This window comes from Barbus barbus, assembly GCF_936440315.1.
Source record: "Barbus barbus genome assembly, chromosome: 20".
In the NCBI taxonomy this organism is placed as follows: Eukaryota; Metazoa; Chordata; class Actinopteri; order Cypriniformes; family Cyprinidae; genus Barbus; species Barbus barbus.
The window spans coordinates 9,116,490-9,136,782 of record NC_136748.1 but is presented as its reverse complement, the minus strand read 5'-3'; the positions used below and the strand labels follow the sequence as shown (position 1 = coordinate 9,136,782).

The 20,293-nt window shown below is 39.3% G+C and overlaps 1 protein-coding gene and 1 pseudogene across 2 annotated transcripts; one reads left to right on the top strand and one right to left on the bottom strand.

The window, feature by feature from the left end:
- The first annotated feature begins 1,524 nt into the window (after positions 1 to 1,524).
- LOC306886708 (ectonucleoside triphosphate diphosphohydrolase 5-like) lies at positions 1,525 to 9,848 on the top strand. The gene is made up of 13 exons (XM_079444037.1): positions 1,525 to 2,038; positions 2,795 to 2,874; positions 3,348 to 3,491; positions 3,947 to 4,022; positions 4,587 to 4,622; positions 4,803 to 4,891; positions 4,979 to 5,058; positions 5,164 to 5,225; positions 5,311 to 5,412; positions 6,269 to 6,412; positions 6,518 to 6,574; positions 7,886 to 8,001; positions 8,215 to 9,848. Exons 1-13 carry the CDS (start codon positions 1,756 to 1,758, stop codon positions 8,296 to 8,298), a joined length of 1,353 nt encoding a protein of 450 aa, XP_079300163.1. The 5' UTR covers positions 1,525 to 1,755; the 3' UTR covers positions 8,299 to 9,848.
- Positions 9,849 to 10,218: 370 nt separating this feature from the next.
- LOC306886483 (ubiquinone biosynthesis monooxygenase COQ6, mitochondrial-like) lies at positions 10,219 to 20,091 on the bottom strand (annotated as a pseudogene). The gene is made up of 12 exons (XR_013785941.1): positions 19,740 to 20,091; positions 19,231 to 19,365; positions 17,855 to 17,913; positions 15,988 to 16,114; positions 14,565 to 14,695; positions 14,350 to 14,457; positions 14,154 to 14,216; positions 13,887 to 13,994; positions 12,475 to 12,658; positions 12,068 to 12,183; positions 11,066 to 11,232; positions 10,219 to 10,347 (listed from the first exon to the last, which is right to left on the bottom strand). The product of XR_013785941.1 is annotated as a ubiquinone biosynthesis monooxygenase COQ6, mitochondrial-like (transcript).
- Positions 20,092 to 20,293: the final 202 nt, after the last annotated feature.

Below are 20,293 nucleotides of genomic sequence, written 5' to 3'. Positions count from 1 at the left end.
CCCTTATTTCTGCTCTTCACCATCCCTCACCCGGGTCTCATCGGCAGTGGCAGCGAGAGCCATTCTTAACTCGCTGTGCGGTGAACCACTTTCATTAGTTGCAAGTGAAAGAGAAAAAGACATGTCATCGTAATGCAACCCTACCATCAGGCCTGAATATTTGAGGATTGCACAAAACAATTCATCTGTGCAACCCTCCTTGATGTGAGACCAAGGTTCACAGAGTCGAGAAAACCCCTGTGTAACCCTACTATTCAGTTCGTAGGAGGTTTTCAACGGCGTCTGCTCCTGCTTGCAGGATCTAAACACCTAATTGTTTTTTTTCTGTCAAAACCAATAAAAAAACTGCTGAAGAAAGCCAAAAAGCTTGAAATTCAGTGCTGAGCAAGACTTGTCACCAAAGAAAATGCAGTTACTCATATGCTTTCTCTCTGTATAATCCTATAGTATATTCCTGCCTTGCATAACATTTTTGTAAGGAGATGCCTCTAAACATTCTGCATTTACAAATCCTATATTTTAGAGTAAATAAAAAAAAATGTGTATATATATATATACAGTATATACAGTATATATATTATTATTATTAAATGTAGCCATTTACCTCAAAAAAGGTGAAGTGTTTTGATTCTAAAGTTTGACCCTACGTGTCCTGGGTACAGGATCTTCCACTACTCTGCGGGCACTGAAAGTACACAGACACCGAAGTTTACCATCTGCCGTGCCAAAATACCTGGCAACTGATGTGAAAACAACACAAGAAATCGTTTGTCTACCCTGTATTTGAGCTCTGAAGTTTAATGATAATAATGTCATTTTATACCCTTGCCACAAACTCCTACAATAAATTAGATAATGTCTACACCTCTTTTAAAGCGAACAAAAGAGGGAAAAGCCCTATTTTAGAAGTTACGAGAGAAATAACTCAAATTAACTACATGTAACACGGAATCTTAAGATCCCAGTTAAATGGCCATTTAAGATTCTTTAGGAGCTAGTTCATGATATAACTACTATTATTGGAAAGGAAGCTGGCTTGCAGCAATTGGAAGCCTGCATGAGTAGGTTTAAATGCTTTTTAGGAGAAAGAAAAAGGGGTGAAGTAACAACACTGGCCGTAAGTAGAAAGTAAAGCTGTAAGTTTTAATTAAGTACACCCATAAAATGTATTTTTAAACCATTGCATTTACTCCTAGCAATACAGCTGTTTTTGAAGTCTTAATATATATATACTCTCTTTTGTTCTTCTGAAGACATTTTAGCTGCATCTAAGTCACTTCAGATGATGGGGAGGGTATGAGAGGGTATTGCCAATTTGAACGCCTTGCACGTAATTGACGAGAAAGAAACTGCAATCTTTAGCAGGTATTCCATGTCCATTTTTATAAGCAAGGGGAGGGGATGGTGGAGGATGGATTTCAGAAGGCTTGCGAGGATGAGGCTCAGGATTGGTGGATGCCGTTGTTTGGCATGGCCCCCTGCCAAGCACTTATGTCTTTATATACTGTAAATAGATGACTGACCAGTCCCGAGTGTGTCTCTGTGTTCACCCTCTCCTTCTGGCTCTCTCCATCTTCTCTTCTTCATCTTGTCTGTAGACCTTTGCTGCATCTGTACACCCTCAAGACTTTCTCAACAAGACCGGGCAAAAACAGCAAACACATCCTCCTCCATAAAAACTCTTGAGTCACTTTTTCAAGAAACCGCCGGTCAAGCCTTCAGCTGTTTGCAGTGTCGGCGTGGGAGAAAGAAACCATGTCTCAGCAGATGTTGCTCTTGACGGCGGTGTACATGTGGCTTTTTGCCGGGTACTTCCTGGTAGAGGCAACATATTACAACCACCATATGTACAACCGCTACCGTGCGCTCAATCACCATGCCAGCATGGACAATCAGCTTCCTCCAGAGGTGCCTGTGGTGAAGGAAGCAGTGGCCCCTCGTCTGGTCAACTTCAGTCGCACCTTTTATGGGATCATGTTTGATGCAGGCAGCACCGGCACCCGTATCCATATTTATAAGTTCATTCAAAAAGACCCAGGTAAGACCCTTCTCCATATTTCAGTTTTTTGTACATTAAATGAGCTCTGCAGTTCCCCAGATAACTTACTTGCTCCTCTTGTTGCTAGAATTGGAATATTTTCCTCCCCAGATGTGTTGCTCTGATGGTCCTGACTCACAGCCATGCTTCAGTGTAGCTTACACCATGAACTCAGAATGATCCTTAAGAGTCCCGCCTTGCAGACTCTGTGAACGGCTGTCCTCTTCATTTCTCTCTCTCTTGATTGCTTTCTCACTGCATCCCTCTCAGGAGCCTGTGGGTCATAGCACGTCTGCTTACTGTGTCTGTGTTTGCCGTGGTTCATTCGCTGCATGGTGAGAAGGCAAACAGAAACACAGGGGTGGGAAGAGGAAAGAGGGATGGAGAAAGTTTGGTAATAAGCAGCTGCAGTTTCATTTAATAAATTGCAGCCTTGAGCAATATGTTAAAGACTGTGGGTTTCAGCTGATAATGCAATAATCGGTTCCACAAAATACCCTTTAAATGGAGACATGGCATCACTCCTGATGAGGTAAACTCTGAGCCTTGAGAAACTCTTAATTTTCCTGTCTGGAAAAATCTTGGTGGTCGCCATTTGTGGTAAACATACAATAACCAAATTGCTCTCTGCTCATGCACAATAACCTTAGGAGATGGAGTCGAGTTGCCCACAGTCCATCGCTAATGTGCACCTTCTAATAGCAGACATCTTCAATTGTCCCCTCAGACTTTTCTGTCTGTCTCTGTGTCCCACAGTTGAGCTTCCAGTGCTTGACAATGAGATGTACCATGCCGTGAAGCCTGGACTGTCAGCGTACGCGGATATGCCCGAAGTGGTAAGCCACTAACTTTCTTATAACGACATCAGGGAATGTGTTACTTCTATTACATTCTAATGTCTTTGACTTTTTCAAGTCTCGTCTGCACAGTGCAGATGAAGAAAGCCTTTTTTTTTTAACATTTCCACTAAAGACAACATCAAAAACACCAAAAAGTCTTAATTCAGCATTATGGAATTTTAATTCTAGATGGAGCAGTTATTATTTCGTTTGTGACATTTGCAGATATTCTAGTAAAAACTATTTGCTTTTTGCCAGTATTCTACTGGTGTGGTTCTCAACTATGTAACCACAAGACATTGAAACTCCCCTCACAATTGAAACCCCTTGTTACTGGTGGACAAAAACGTTGTCAATTAACCTCATTATAGATCATGATATTGTGAAAGGACATGAATAGAATGGCTTTTTAGCTCACTTTGAGGAATTGTGGAATATTTGTGATAATATGTACGTTTTTTATTTTCTAGGGTGGAGAAACCATTAGGCAGCTGTTGAAGGTCGCAAAGAAGACGATTCCCAAAGAGCAATGGATACAGACACCTGTGGTTCTGAAAGCCACTGCCGGCTTGCGCCTGCTGCCTCAAGAAAAAGCCAAAGCTCTTTTGAATGAGGTAAGGCTTTCTCTTCTTCACAGACAGTTTAGTAGAGAAACCAACCATGCCGAAGGAATAAACCATGTTGTGTGCGAGACGGAGAGAAAGAAAGACAGGAAAAGTAAGAGAAGAGAAACCAAAAGCAGCTGTTCTGAGGCTGTCTGGAGTTGAAGGGACCCAAATGCCTTTTGAATTATCGTATTCAAAGCCACCACACCAGCCGCACTTGTGGTTTCTTGCTTGCCCAGTTTCAGACAAATTTGCCCAAGATTGATTCAGTGAACTTCCCATCGACTCCAGATAAAAAGAGCCGGTTTGAATTTTTATGTTGTAACAATCAAATGGTTTCTTTGTTTTTTATGGTGTACATTACAGAGGAACACACGAGTCATGAACTCTTAGATTTCTTTACATTGTAGAGCTGGAATTGCACACGATGGTTAATATGTGTAATTTCTGGTTTGTGTCCACAGGTCAAAGAAATTTTTGACGACTCTCCTTTCTTTGTGCCAAACAACAGTGTCACCATCATGAATGGCACCAATGAGGGTACTACAGCCTTTCTCTGTTTAACATATCCAAGCTGAAGCACAAATGTAAATTAAACCCATAACGCAATGCACAGACTTCGAAACATCCTTTTTACACCAGCTTTCCTGTGTCTGTTATTGTGATAGTGACCTGAGTGTTTAATATAGCTGTCTGGATTAAACCTTGTCTGGAAGCCTCCCACGCTCAATATAAAATAATCCTCCACATTTTTTAATTTAAGTTGACATTCGGTTTCATGAAAACTCAGACATTCATGTACTTGTCTTGTGGTTTTATGAGGTGTGACTAATTTCGCATCTCAGACATGTTTAATTACCTGGGCAGGTCCTTGATGGCCCCAGTGTAGATCTACAGATGTATACTTTCAATGGAAAAATTAGCCTACATCTTAATGCAGTACTATTGAATATATCAAAACTACTTGTTAGAGTTATCAAAAGGTTCAAATGTCAAATATTGTCTAAATAGTGATTGGTGTTTACCATGTTATTTAGAGCTGAGACTAATTACTCAAGTGTTCAAATTCTGCATCTCAACTGCAATGGATTCTCTCTCTTACAGGGGTCTTGGCATGGGTTACAGTAAACTTCCTCACAGGTACAGTTATACGTTATTAAAGTATTTAGTTTAACCTAAGAGTAGACCATGACTCAGCTCCCACCATAAACTCTCAGAACTAGCCCTAGATTTATTTCTAACTTCCAATATAATTCTACATGCTTTTCATGGATTTGAATAACTGATATTAAACAAGTTTACTAAACCTTTGCACTGCAGGTCATCTGTATACTAAAACAAGGAAAACCGTTGGGATCCTGGATTTGGGTGGGGGTTCAACTCAGATTACTTTCCTTCCTCGGTTAAAGGTATAATGATGAGACAAAACAACAGCTGACATATACTGGCATTTTCAGTCGTTTTTTACCGTGACACTGTTCTCCTCTCTTTCACAGAAAACTGTGCTGAATGCTCCTCAAGACTACATTGCCAAAATCAACATGTTCAACAGCACTTTTGAGCTGTATACTCACAGGTCAGATAACTTGACGATACAACAGTAATTTTGTCCCTTTCCAGACAAAGACCAACAATATGTCATCAGTGGAAAAATTCATTTTTATGCTTTTCCCATTTACAGTTATCTTGGTAATGGACTAATTGCTGCACGACTGGCAACTCTTGGCGCTCTTGGTTCTGATGGTAATTATTCATAAAATGTTTTTATATTTTCTAACTTTGTTTGATAATGGATGATTATTAATTTCTCACAATGATCGACCTTCAGGTCTTGACTGGAAAGTTTTCAGAAGTTCTTGTTTACCCAAAAAATTCAGAGAAGATTGGAGCTTTGGTGGACTCACCTACAAAGTCAGTGGAATCCCAGATGGTGAGTGACCTTTCACAATTTACTCAATTCTCAGTGGTTACATCTCAGTACAATGGTCAATTCTCATCTAGTTACTACATTTTTGTTTTGATTAATATACTGTTTCATGCAAAAATGTCACATTCACATTGACTTCAAGCTTCCATTTATAGTCAGAATAAAACTAAAATCTTCTCAGGGTGATTTTCTGTCTATTTTAAATAGTCAAGTTCACTCAGTTCACTCATCAAATTATTCAACACTCTCTAACCACAGACATTTAAAAAAGATAACATACTTGGCATTTAGCCTAGCCCTTTCTCCCTTCAGCAATGTTGTGGTGCAGAATTACCAGCTATGATGGGCCTTGTTAAGCAGTTCATATGGTTTCCAACTGGTAGACCTGACCATCCAGTTAGCTCCAGGGCATATGAAAGCTGCCTATTTGGAGCTTCCTGTGAGGAAACCTCTCCCTGAAGAGTTTGTGGCAAACCCTCAAACTCACCACATTATGTTGTAAGGAGGCACTCTCCATTCAAGATACCTCAGATATCAAGCACAGTGTGAAGGTTAGGTTGGACCGCCCACAGAAGCTTTAATGTCTGTTTGCACACCGATTCTGGGTGTCCAACTGGAGGCGAAATTGAGTTTACAAGGTACTGGGTATATATGGGACTGACACTGCTGAGCAAATATACCCCAGCACAGCATAAAATAACAAATTATGATTGGGTCCTTCACACATCCGTCAGACTGACTGCTCCTATCTAAACAGGGACTTCTTCAAAGTGGACCACCAGACTTTATACTGATGAAATTACTGAAAAAACTTTAAAAGACATTAATACAGCAAATACATCTGGTCCTTTATTTCCAGGTTTTGCAGGGTATAAGTTGTGCTACCAAGAGGTAATGCAGGTGGTGAAAGGGATTGTGCACCAGCCCTTTGAAGTCAAGGGAAGCAGCATCTTCTATGCCTTCTCCTATTACTATGACAGAGCTGTGGAGTCTGGTCTCATTGGTAAGTAGGTCTACATTAGGGATAAGGGTCAATGCTACAGAATATCTACAAATGATTCATCTTTAAAAGTTATACTGAACAAACTGTATTGTCTCAATCATTTAGACGGGTCCCGTGGCGGTACTGTGGAAGTCAGGGATTTTAAAAAGAGAGCCAAAGAAGGTAAGACTTTGGATGTTCTCCCATTCTCCAAAGAACACTCAGGTCAAAGTCCTGCCGCACACATTGCACAAACATAAACCCTCTGTGCTTATTTGCATTTGAGGTTCTCGACAATCACACTGGCTTCACAAAATGATAGCTCTGCCACCACATAAACATAGGTTGCACCTCTCCCACACAAATACTTCTGATTGTGTGTATTCACATTTTTTGTAACTCTCCGACCTGCTATCTCAGCTTTTCCATGCCCTTACTAGAGGAATATGTTGTGAGTTCTTGAGCAGAAAGTGACGCATATGTCAGTTTGAGAGGAAACTGCAACTGATTCATGGAATCTTGGTAGATTGTGTCCACCAGTAAATGTCCGCAGAGCTGATTTATCGCTAGGGGGAATGAGTTGGCGCCTTATGTAAGGCTATTATTTGTATGCTGACACTGTCGCATAGTCTCGATGAACCGCATTTGGCACATCGGTTATCCCAGTGGCAGCAGCCCTGTGGATACCCACCTCCTCCCTGACCGTGAGACAACACCTAATGCCCAATATCTAACTGGAGGCAGGCAGGACTTAATGTCTCACCCTTTGCGGGAACACTTGGTATCCCTCGTCATTTGGAGCACGATCAGCACTTGTGTAAGACCTAGGATATGAAATTATTCATTCCCACGTTCCTCCTCGTCTCAAACTCTTACAAATCACGTTGTTAGCTGGAGGAAAAACAAAACATTGGGTAGACCTGTTTCACAAAGACGTGCCAGACGGTTGTAGCAAACACAGTACTGGTGCCTCAAAGTCTTACCTGATTTTCCCCAGACTCTGACACACTGTAGCCTGACAATCAACAGTCTGGGACTCACTGGATAGTGTATACACTATGCTTATCATCTCTTGTGCAACATAGGAATCTTTTAGTCTTTTAATCTTGTCTTGGATTTTTTTATTGCCCAATGCTGTACTCAGAGTTACAAAATATTTACATTTTATGAAAAAAATGTGATTGGTGCTTGTCCGTGCAAAACTCTTCACCATGAGCATTGCTATGTGGTTGCAAAACTTTTCAAAGTAGTTCTTAGTGCTAGCGTGTTCTGGGTGGTTGCTAGATACTTGCCACCACTTTCCTCAACAAGCCACCCAATTTGAAGCATAACTCATGTCTGTAGCACAGACTATGTGGGATGAGAAATGTGTCAAGGTTTAAAATACTAAGGCTCAAGGGTTTGTTCAAATCTCTAACTTTAAGTATGAGCAATAGTTAAAGCTTCACTTAGCAAGCACAGCTAATTACTGTTCTTTGCTTTTTCTTAAACAAGTGTGCAACAAGATGACTAAATACCGTCCGATCAGCCCCTTTTTGTGCATGGACATGACCTATATCACATGCCTATTGAAAGAGGGATTTGGGTTCAAGGACAGCACTGTTCTGCAGGTGAGTGGAAAATATTGAAACATAATTTAAAAATATAAAACTGAAACTCAATGGGGAGGATCTAAAATTGGTCTCAAACCTATTTACTAGCTCAATGTTTGTGCATACAAAAGTAAATTGCCAAAAGCCAAAGTTAACATTCCTTGTCAGATGAAATAATTACCACAGATTACGCAGCAGCATAAAGGATTAATGATCTTCTTCTTTTAACAGCTTACTAAAAAGGTGAATAATGTGGAGACAAGCTGGGCACTCGGCGCCATCTTCGATCATTTCCACAAGCTCAACATTCATTAAAGCCTGCAGGCTTGAAGTGGACACCAGCATGAGGGGGAGCACAGGGGTCAAGCAGATGCAAAACTCACCTGCTGAAGCAGCCCCTCTTTGTCCTCCTCAATAACTCTTTAATTGAGTTTCAGTCCTGCCCTGCACTGCAGCCCTATATCACAACGCTCTCCCCTCTCATCAGTTAAACTCTTACAGAACTGTTCACAAAGAAATCACTATATTTTTGTAAAGATGGCCAGGCCAGCCTGCTATTTCTACTGTATGTTTACATTTCTTCAGTTGCCGTCTCACCGGAGACACTGTCTGTCTGTCTGTCTAACTTGGCAGTTTTCAAAGTTCCAGTGTTTAATGCATCCATTTAAAGCTCCTGATTCATGCTGTTGTGCAGTGGGATACATGTAAAAACATTGTGTTTATTATTGTAGCTTCTGTAGCTTCTTCTGAAGTAACTTGTTAGTAGTAGTGTTTGCACAGTAGTGTATGCTGATTTAGGTTATGGTAAATTATACTTAAATTTCCATATAGTGCCCCTATCTAGCACACAACACTTTATAGAGTAGATGGTTCAGCTACAGCCATCTGTATATGTTTTGGAAAGTTGTTTGGGATCAGCAGCTTAACCTGGGGTTCATTGGGCAGGTAGCGATAAGGACAAATCATACATGTACAGTCTCTTTACTTGAGCACATGAGTGCTGTTTTACGTATTAATGAATAATGCATGTATTTACGCTCATCTGTTTGTATGTTAAGAAGCAGAGTTGAAGAGCGGAGTTGGAACATTTTTAGAAGCATATCACTCTTGGTGAAAATCTATAGGGTTTTTTTTCTAACCAGACATGGTTTTTAACACTGAATGGCATGTAGTTGAATACACTTGCACTGCAGCCATAATCAAACTAAAAAAGGTATATAAATGCTTACATGGCTAAATACTTGGATAAAATATAACTCGAATGACTACTGGCCAAAGTTATTAAAGTAGACGTATGTTACTGTATTCAAAATGGAGTTATTTTTATGCTAACATGCAAACAGAGTTTAGAGTACCTTGGACCTCATTTATGTCTTTAAACTTTGGTTAGTTATTGTGAATGGCTCCAAGTCATTTTAGGCGGTCATTATGTAGAACAGTGTTGAAATGTTCCTGCTTCGTGTATGCAGAGATGCTCAGGTGTAATTGGGCAGAACTAGGTTAGATTTTGTGACAGGTGCATACTGCTGACCGATTTAGGACCAATTTTTGGCAGTGTCATGTTAAGTGTTTTGTGAATTATTGTACAAATATTTATTACATGAATACTTGCTAAATATGCAGTGTGCGGTTGTTTCATCTCGTTAATCCATCTGCTTCAAAGCTGCTTAAGTATACCTTTTTATGTATTATACTATGTCTGTATATACAGTTTAGTAATTTTTTTTATTTTTACTAGTTGTCAGTTTAATGGATGACATGAAATTATCATGTACTGCTTTGCCATTTTTAGAGGTATTCTTGACAGCAAATGCTATAAATATGCTTTCCAATTCAATGTTGTGTATGAAGTGATATTGTACATGAATAAAAAAATATAAGAACAATCTGTTGTTGAATATCTTAACTAAATGCAATTTTAAAGAGAAACATCTAGCCTATAAACCTCTCAAAAGTATTCTTGCACGTTACAGATATCAAACAGTGTAAGATAAGGCTTACTTAATAGCATTAACGGTAGTTAGGTAAAAAATTATGATAAAAGTTAGGTAAAAATGTTATGATTTCATGTCTGTGAAATAACAAGTTATGACCATATAGATTTATGAAATTTGATGTTCTTCCAGAAACATGTTTGGTACACATGCAAATTTATGTTCTATTAGTAAAGGTGGCAGAGTAGTAACATCTTCATATGGGTGACTGGAAAACATGGCATAAAAATAACAAAGACCAAGGAATAAAATATAATTTATTAATTTACATTTATACATTCCATGAACAAAATCTTCCAACATTAGAGATCCAGAAAACATCCAGTTTGCAGCTAGTGTTTTACTTGCTGGCATAGGCCATGATCTGCTCCTGTGGGTACAAGAAAATAAATTTAACTTGAGGTAAGTGACTTACAGGTAAGCAATAGTCATAATGAGAAATGTACATCTTCCCACTTTTGATCATGAAGGGTGACACATCCTTCTTACATTACATTTGACGCACATAAACTGGCTGTAACATCTACAATAGAAACAGCAAATGTGGGAGATATCCCTCAAGGCTTAAGACAAGTTACGGGCCCTCTGGTTGGAATCGCTTAAAGGAATGAAACCATTTCATAAGAGTGGCCTGTAATAAAAGGAGTGTGAAAACACAAGCCAACACCACCATGCATAGCCCTGCAATTCCACCCACACATTTTCGGTAACAGTAAATTTAGGGCTAAACATAGCAATAGTAGTAGCTCCTGACCATGTAAATTACAGGCACGGATAAGAGTAGAAAGGCATGTAATCAGAGGACAAGATGGGGGGATGGGGTCAGAGAGGGGAAGAAGTCAGAAGAAGAGTGAAAGAGGGAGCAAAAGTTGGAGAGGTGAAAGAAGGCTGAAGCTGGAAGCAGGCACAGATGACAAATTAACGAGAACATGAGCGGACTGCCACAGAGCTAAGGAAAAGAGCAAGGTCCAAAATAATGGAATACGATGGAGGAAGGGAACAGATTATCCAATAATTTCAGAGCAGGAAATAAAAATAAATCTGACATTTTGAAGGAATTGTGGGAAGAATAAGAGATGTGATCATACTTTAAGTGGAGGCAGTGCGTTGGTAGCCTGCAGGCCGAAGGTTCTCAGTAGAACCATAGGGGCGGCATTAGTGGAGTACAGTCTCTTCATGAGGTCAACGGCTGCCATCATAGGAAGATTGTGTCGCTGGCGTTCAGTCTCAAACTCCAACAAGTGCTGCATGGCTCCTAGAGTTCAAAGGAACAATGGTTAAACATTAAAGCTTGTGAAGTACTCTCTTTTTTCTTCAAAAGTTGTCCTTTCTGTTATCAATTTGGTACTTGCTGTCTGTACAGAATTTACAACTGCAGAAATCTCTCCAGATTTACACCTCAATCATACGGCATCAACTTCCAAACATCTCGTGCCTTGCATTTGATAAAAAAACAAAACAAAAAAAAACCTATAAATTAGCAATACGAAGATGGTTCTTTTCGCTTAATTGAACACATTTACTAAAATTTCATACCATAAAATTCAGGTTATTTTCCTCCAAAATCAAATATCTGCAATATGAACGAATATGGAAAACATCAGTTACTGCTCTTAATTATACATATATGAATTTCTAAGAAACTGATGTCAACAGTTCCTCATAAGATTTCCATTTGTGGCTGGAAAGAAATTTATGAGCAGTTCTTGGCAGGAGTGACAAGTAAAAACACTGTAGGACAACCAGTTCTTTTTACTAAAGATCACCCTCAATATAAGGAAATGGAAAAGAGCTTATGAGAAACCACAGATAGCTCCACTCGGCTCTTTTCAACCAAAAATATGCTACTTCAGGTATGAAATACTCTAAGATCTGAAATACATAGTCTTCAAGTCCTTCATGTTTCTTGACACGTTTCTTCAACGTGAGGTAGTTCTTCACAATATAGCTTATATAATGTATGAGTTTCACATTACAAGACTTCATCTAATGCTTATTAAATGAAAATATCTGATCTACATCTCTGAAAACTGCCATACATCCAGTGAACACACAATCAGCTTGACTGCTGCTGACATTGGAACACTTACCAAGGTCTTTTCCATTAAATGCTGCTTGACTAAGAACTTTTGTGAGATAGGCCACATCGCCAAAGCCTAGATTGGCACCTTGGCCTGCTAAAGGATGGACTCTGTGTGCAGCATCTCTGAAATTAGAAAGATCAGAAAATATAGAGAGGAAACCTTCAGTCAGGAGCCATATTTAACTTGACCGGCCAAACCTACCGAAATTTCCTCCTTGTGGATTCTATATTACCTTAGAAATACATCACATAGGTCTCAGAAAACCACATAAACAGTACAGCTGCACTATAAACCTAGCATATTGAGAGATTTCTCGTTTATATATACATCTGACTCTATACTTATGGGAAATTTTTTAAACTCCGAACAAATACTCAAACCAAAAATCGTTTCATTCAACTTTGCAAACATACCCAATGATGGCCACTCTGTGGCAGATGTATTCTGTGGCATGGCCCATGCCTAGTGGGAACATGACCCGGCTCTTTGGGCCAATACCTGCAACGCTAGGTGGAAGCTGATGTGCAGAGCAGAAAGGGCCGTCCGAAACAGAGAGCCGGCAGTCTCCACCAGCTCAGAATGGTTCTCATTACTCCACTGAAGAGAGTAAAACAGAGAAGTGAACAACAGTGGCAATGGCACCAGAGGAATGATGTGTGCAAGAACCTCTATTCAAAATAGAATTGTTAAGCTTAAATTGGATGGAAGATGAGTGGAGAGCCAGTTAAAATACAATCATGACTACTGCTAAAGTCATTCCAAAACCATATGACTTTCTTTCATCTAAAATGTAAAAGGATAAATTGTGAAGCACTTTTGAAAGTTGGAACATCTTTGAGAAGGACTAAAAGAAAGCACCATAAAAGTCCACACGACTCATGTGCTCTGATGCAAGCAAGTTTGAAAAATCATTCAGAATCCAACAGGGGAAAAAAAACGTGAAACCAAATGATTCTCATTTTTTAAATATTTTTTATAAGCAAACAGGAAAACAAAATTAACAGCGGTAATACCTTATATTGGGGGACCTTCAAGTCAAAAAGGCTGAGAACCACTGCTTTAGTGGACTTGGAACATAGCACAGCAAGGACTTCTTCAAATGACACTTTTATAGGCCTTTTTGGATCATGACCATCCCTGGTCACTGCTGCTTTTTTAATTGTATGGGAAAGAGCTTCGTAAACATCCTTCAGTGGAACACCACAATTTTGAAGAAATAAAGTCATATGGGTTTAGAACAACATGAAGGCGAGTGAATAATGACATGATTTTTATTAATTTAATGCTATCTTTATCTTGTGATCTGAGGTAAGCTATACCTTCTTCCTTTGTGCACTAAAGACACTAAAGTCTTAAAAGACAGGTATTTCAGCAGAGATGCAAAAAGCATGCCTAATTAAAGTAAAATGCTGAGCAGGCCACACATTTGAGTTTGGTCTGTACAAAAAACATTCCGTGGAGTAATGACCAACACTGGCAAACCTTGGGCTTAATTAGCAAACCAGTTTTGATGGCGAGCGTGACTCAGATGCAAAGGCTTGTGACCAGTAAGGCCAGTAAAAATAGCCAGCTTGGGAAAAGAGTTTCTTTGACGGAAACAGAAACAAGAAGAAAAAAGGTTGTGAGGGTCAGTTTGAGGGCATTCACCCGAAATGAAGAGAATGTAGAGCACAGATAGGACATTTCAATCAAAAATCACTTCTTTATAATGTTATTCTACATACCAAAGTGAACTATTGCAATATTGTAATAGCACAGCGCTCATGAGGTGTTCGGTTTAGGGAGGTCGACCATACGTGTGGCAACAGTGTCAGTGTTTACTCACAAATGCAGAGTTAATGGCATCCACAAAGCTCTCTTCATCCAGCAGCAGAAGTTCTTCAGCATGCTGATCACTGGTGGACCAGACCAGTGAGCTCTCCATGTCTGACAACTGCAGAGCAGACACATACACCACGTCTGGGCTTGAGTACCATTACAAACACATGTATTTTCCATCTGACCACTAAGCGATATCACGACGAGCCAATGAAACAAATCAAGTACAACTGACATCATTTACAAGTAAAATAAACTCTTATGGTCAGCTCACAGGAAGCATTGCAATGGGTCCGGTTGGTAGGAACCTCTGCCAGGCTACGTTATTTTCTGTGGGCTGAAAAACAATATTGCAAGGTTAATACAATTTTGCAATGTGACATTTCTGAGCGAATTACAGTAGTCAATAAGTTGTGAAAAACACACGAGAAGCAATACGATTTAAATTTGTAACTGGAGGATCATCATACTTCAGACAAATGTAGAACAGAGACAACTGCTGATTGATCGTAATTCCATTTGACTGTTGGGATGCCAGCCTCTCTCCGCACAGTTGAGTTTGGCCCATCAGCACCAATCTGAAAGAGCCAATCAAACCTACCTTAAGAAGTTGAGGTTTTGCTTATGTAGTTATGCACTGTTCTGTTTGTAATACCCAATGCCAAACTGGATAAATTCTACAAACCAACAGCTCGGTGTGGAGAGTCTTTCCATTAGCTAGAGTCACCTGAACCCAAGGGATGGACTCAGAGACATGGTAAGGACGGGGCCAGGTGTACTTCACCACTTTTGTTCGGTACTGCACTTCAACATGGTCTGGTTTAGACATGAATTATAAATCACACCAAAATATCATTACACATTAAAATGAAACAAGAGGAGCATTAGTCCAAATCTTGTTCGGTTCCACTTGAGAAATGGGAAAAAATCCAAACAAACAGGGTTTGGCTGTGACAAAGTCAAAAATTAAGGATCATCAAACCACCTCATAAAACACAAAGTTGTTTTCCTTTCTCTGGTTGAGGCCTGCTAGCATTGACAATTCTCTTAATGGCTTTGGCAAGTCACCCACGGCTGACTAATGGTGTTTATCTACAAGCAAATCATGCAATACTTATGACCAGCTGCCAATATCCTGCACACAACAGAGGACGAAAGTAAAGGAAGCAGAAAATCCACTTTCCGTAGAATCAAAAGGCGGTCTAGCGCATAAAAGAGCCGGAATTACGCCTACATTTCGGACCTTGAGACCATTCTGTCCACAAAATTGAACACTAGTTCTTGTGCACGGGTGAGAAATATTGGCTTCTTGCTGCTCTGAGAGCAGAGTAACGGAAAAAAACAGCTGGCTGATGCATGTACTCTTTGTCTAGTACTTCAGTAGAAATAGCAGACTGTTAAAAAGCACCAACTTGACAGAAACACGTGAACATGCATGTGCTACCGCACATCTGTTAAACGCAAGATGCATTTTAAAAAAGCCCGTTTATAAAAATATGCCGTTTTACAGAGCATGGCATGGAAAAGCCAAATGCAGAGCTTTGGAACGGTTTAGTTAATTACAACAACAAAATGTTACAGTAAAATGCTGTCTGTGCTCAGGCACCCCGAACGAGTGAGATGCTACGGCTGGAAAGGAATGTGGTTTTGTTAAATGGGTCAATAGACCACTGCACGTGTCCGAACAGGGTGGCAATTCTCGTGGGGCTTTTGACTCCCACCAAAATAATGTGCTGGATGATCAAAATAGCAGGAAAAACACGAATGCGTCCAAAGAAGTGGAATCTTTAGGAAAAAAAAAAAAAACAGAAGAAGAAAGATGTTCAAAAGGAGTAGGAGTACAAATAAACATTTTGCCAAGACAGGAAGGAATGGCTTGTGGTGACATCATTTGCCAAGCCATCCCTAAAACTAATTAACAGGGAGCCCACTCGGCACTCGAGAGTGCTGGGGAAAACATTTAGCAACATGGAAAAAGCACAGCAAAAGCAACCATCAGGGATATATCATCATGTAATGATCAAAGTTCAGTGTGCGAAGCAATGATTACCAAAACACACACATAAATCGATCCATATATATCAAAGATCAAAATCTGGATCCGTTACCAGAGAGTGTCTGCAGCTGTTTGGTGAGGGCGGCCACAATGACATCGTTCTCAATGATGTACGCCATCTCGTCCTGCAGATTCTCCTTATCAAATGTAATCAGGGCATCTGAACAAGCATCCCAAACCTAAAGCAAAGAACCAAATTATTGCTGTGGTTTACAACTCTATCCTTATGTGACCGCTCAGGCGCTATTTATGGATTTCCAAAAGAGCATGTGCTTCATTGAACTTCAACACATCAAAGCAGTTTGACTGAGCGAAGAGTTTTGCCAGATACTCTAACCAAACATCAGCCACCAACAGCCTTTGAGGTTGCACGGTTGACTTTGTAAACACACTGGGGTGAGGCAGAAATGTAAAATGCCATTCTTTGTGGCGATTTATGCTTGTATTTATAGTTAAGCCAATAATAAATAACAAATATGCAAACTTTACTGTCGGGCTAAGTTTGTTTCATTCCAGTTGCCTTGCAACTTAGTTAATAAAACATGCAGATGGTTTTAAATGCAAAAGGTCTTGGTGATGGATGCAGCTATATTTTAAAAAACTAAAATGACTTGTAACTAAGGTGACTGGCAAACAATTAAAACCATGAGTAATATGGATTCTGAAGGACCGTTCTATCTTTCTTGTTATACAGCCATGCTAAAACCACTAATAGTAATGGTTTTGAAATTTTTGATACATGGTTACGTGGAAGATTTCAAACGTGACCAACCCACAATTATAAGGATTTTACACAAATAGGAAAAACACAGCTGTTGATAAGTTTTGGAGTTGCTATGTACGTCCAGTCGCTGCCAAATTAAAAAGTCCCTTGCCAAAATGACCCTTTTAAAGCGATCATTTCTGTAACAAAGATACCGGAAAACATTCAGACCACTGTGGAGGGAAACAAATCTAGCTGATAACACTTTAGGGAACCTCCACACTTTTTTCTGGAACATGGTACATCCCAAGCCCGCTTTAGTCACTTTCCTCCAACCGCTTGAATTTAATTGGAGGGCAAGAGGGAACCAAGCTCAGTTCCTTTGCAATTTCATCCTTGTTTGGACATAAAACAAAAAAAATTCTTAAAGGATACAGGAAAGGTATAATGGGTGAGGTATATTACTATAAAGTGCACACTGATGACACCCCTTAGTTTGCCCAGGAACCACAGGATTTCATTCTGGCAGTGAAAAATCCACATCTTACAGGAGAAACCCCACCACAGCATAGTAAACGAAGGGGCCTTTTACTTGTTATCTCCACAGTCTCCACAGCTTTTAACGTCTCTCCCAGCATCTCACATGAATCTTCGTAATTAGTAGACAGTTAGATTTATGTCATCCCGCTAAATAAGACTCTAATAGATAAACTGTGGCTGCAAGCAAACCCAAGCTTAACTGTCAGGTTGCGATGCGGAGTTTGAGGTTCTGCATCTCTAATGTATGTTTTGTATTCGGAGGCTGTGGTTCAGTAGCATTAATTTATGGGTGGCTGCTTACAGTGTGATGAGGCAAACAACGACGAGCAAAACACGATACAGCTGTTTTTAATGGAGCGGCCTCCTGCTTTCAGGAAAATAAGCAGGTAAGGTTATAGTAAATAACTGTGTTGGTTACACAATGTGTTTTGATTTAGTGGTTAGTTGCTTTTAAATGAAGTGAGTTTCTTTTGGTGGGATATTTGATTACTCCATTTACATTTTTAATTGTAAAAAAGTACTATACTTTGTAGGGTGTTTTGATGGACATTCTATGAAGTGCCAGGAAACACTGTGGTGCGTGAATATGATTCTCATTCAGTAGAATGTGATACTATCATTGCATAACGGCACCGCCCAAGTAATCATTGTATTACAACATACTGGTTTTACTGACCTGCATTTTATTATACGGCTTGCATCTCATATTTACAATATGGTCCCAAGCACCAAGACCTGTAACACAATAGGACACAATTAAGATGTTTATCCTTTATCATATCCAACCAGAGCTAAATACAGTAATGGAAAAAGCACACAGCGCAAGAGCGAAAGCTACCTACTGACCTACTTCCTGGTGAATCTTTCATATACAAACATTATACTGTAAATAGTTTTAATGACAGGAGTGCAGCTTCAGAGCTTTGAATGAAACAGATGTACTTATGCTCACCACAGACCTTGTGATTGGATTGTGCCTCCACATTACCCAAAGTACTGGTTCTAAATGGTGCCCAACATTGCCCATAATGCAAACATGCATTCTGTGGACACAATCAAAAGCATAGGTTTCGTTCAACATAACACACTGTGTAGCCCGGCAACGGAAGGTGGCTCAATGTCTGTGGCATCACATCTACTACTGTCCATCTAAAATCTATTGTTTGTTTGATTTTTTTGCCAAATCTTTTCTGTACTTCTTCATTTTGGAATTTGTGACAATTAAAAGATAATGGTAAGAAATTTGATCTGCTATCAAGGGCTAAAGGGAACTGTCTTTTTAGCCAATGTTTCATAGTGTCTAAAAATTAAAGTTGTTAAGGACAAAAATGAACAATTTCAATTTATAGTAATACATTTAAGAACTTGTGCTTTTGTCATTTTATTGATTTATGAATTTAAAATTTCTATTTAGCCTTATTTTTATTTAAGTTTGAGTTATTTTAAAACTTTAACTCAAACAGTTTTTTTTAAATATATTTTATGGTAATACTTTAATAAGGTTCCATTTGTTAACATGAACAACGAAAAAGCATTTATTAATCTTAGTTAATACTGAATCCAACATTTACTACATTAATAAAACGAGTTGTATCTATTAATGTAAATGGACCTGAGCTAACAGTAACTAACAATGAACAGTTGTATTTTTATTAACTGACGTTAACATAAGATTAATAAATACTGTAACAAATGCACTGCACATAGTAAGTTAATGTTAGGTAATTCATTAAATATAGTTAACAAACGGAACCTTAATTTTAAAGTGTTACCTATTTTATTTCCTATTTCAGTTTTATTTCAATTAATGAAAAATATTTTTAACGGTTTTGGTTAACCTCAACAGCAACTATATGTTTTTTAAGAGACTAGATTCTATTTTGTATTTAATGGTGCTCTTTGCCCATTTTTGGAAGATAAATAAAGAATTATGATTATTTTTTGGAACTACCCAAGGTAGATAAAATGGCTTGTAGGGTGTTCCTCTATAGAACCATGAGTGCCATATGAACCACACAGAAAGCAAATTTAAAAAGCTCCACAAATCCGTACGACTAAGAAGCGTTGCTGAGCCTGGGCTGATGGAGCTGACCCTTGTACTGTAGGTCTCTGGAACCCTGGGCATCTCTTTTTTGTGACCAGCTTCCAGCAGGAGAATCTTCTTCCCTGCCAAATTTGGATCTAGACCTGAAAGAAGCACACAGATTAAATGCAGGAAGATATATTTTTATTCCATTGTCCTTTCTAAATCACTGTGATGTTGTTTCTTCTCTAATTTTGCATATTTTACCTTAGAACTTACTAAAGTTTGCATAAAACCTGTGCGTTGATTGCACGCTGCTTTAGCATCCTATACGGGCATGAGAATGTCACATTGTTGTACAACCGCAATTGCACCCTTCATCACCTCCAGCCAAAACACTTTCATCAAATATAACAACCTCGCTTTGTGTGAAAAAACAAGGGTAAAGAAAATCACGTGAAGGATTTCATTGCGACTGGGAAGTGCAGCGTGGGAGAATGGAGGCGAGGGGCAAAAGCAGGCTGGGTGCATCACTCACCCAAAGAACACGCCATAGCGGTGCCCACCATTCCCCCGCCGGATATTATAATGTCAAAGAGCTCGTTTTCAGAAGTGCTAGATTCCTCATCTCCTTCGGAGGACGCAAATCCTCTAAAGTTACGCACCGCTTGCGCTCCATTGAGTGCCCTCAGTGCAACACACTGCCGTCCTATCCCGAACACTGCTAGTTTAGCTTTCGCAAAAGTGAACATTGCAGCGAAAAAACACACTTGTTAAAACTAACAAGCCTAAAGGTAAATATCTAAATCTCTTCGTTATATTTGTCCTGTCATTGACAAGTACGCTATCTATCACCCAGCCATGTTGCTGTTAATAGAGAACACGTAAGAGTTCTGTTTGCTATGTTAAAAGCCACTGAAATAATCAAAACGAATCATGGACGCTCCCAAAACATTTCATTTGTCTTCACTTTACAAGTGAAATGCATGTCACAAACAGCAGTATAAAACGACAGCGTAAAAGTAGTGTCTTTTAAAACACTTTCACTTCTGAGTTCTTCTTCAGAGATGGTAGCACGATGGAAGCATGTTA

What these genes read in the sequence shown, in the direction of transcription:
- LOC306886708 (XM_079444037.1), top strand. Translation starts at nt 1,756, where the DNA reads ATGTCTCAGCAGATGTTGCTCTTGACGGCGGTGTACATGTGGCTTTTT. An exon ending in ACGCGGATATGCCCGAAGTG is followed by an intron (nt 2,875 to 3,347) that starts GTAAGCCACTAA and finishes TTTATTTTCTAG; the next exon opens with GGTGGAGAAACCATTAGGCA. An exon ending in CATGAATGGCACCAATGAGG is followed by an intron (nt 4,023 to 4,586) that starts GTACTACAGCCT and finishes TCTCTCTTACAG; the next exon opens with GGGTCTTGGCATGGGTTACA.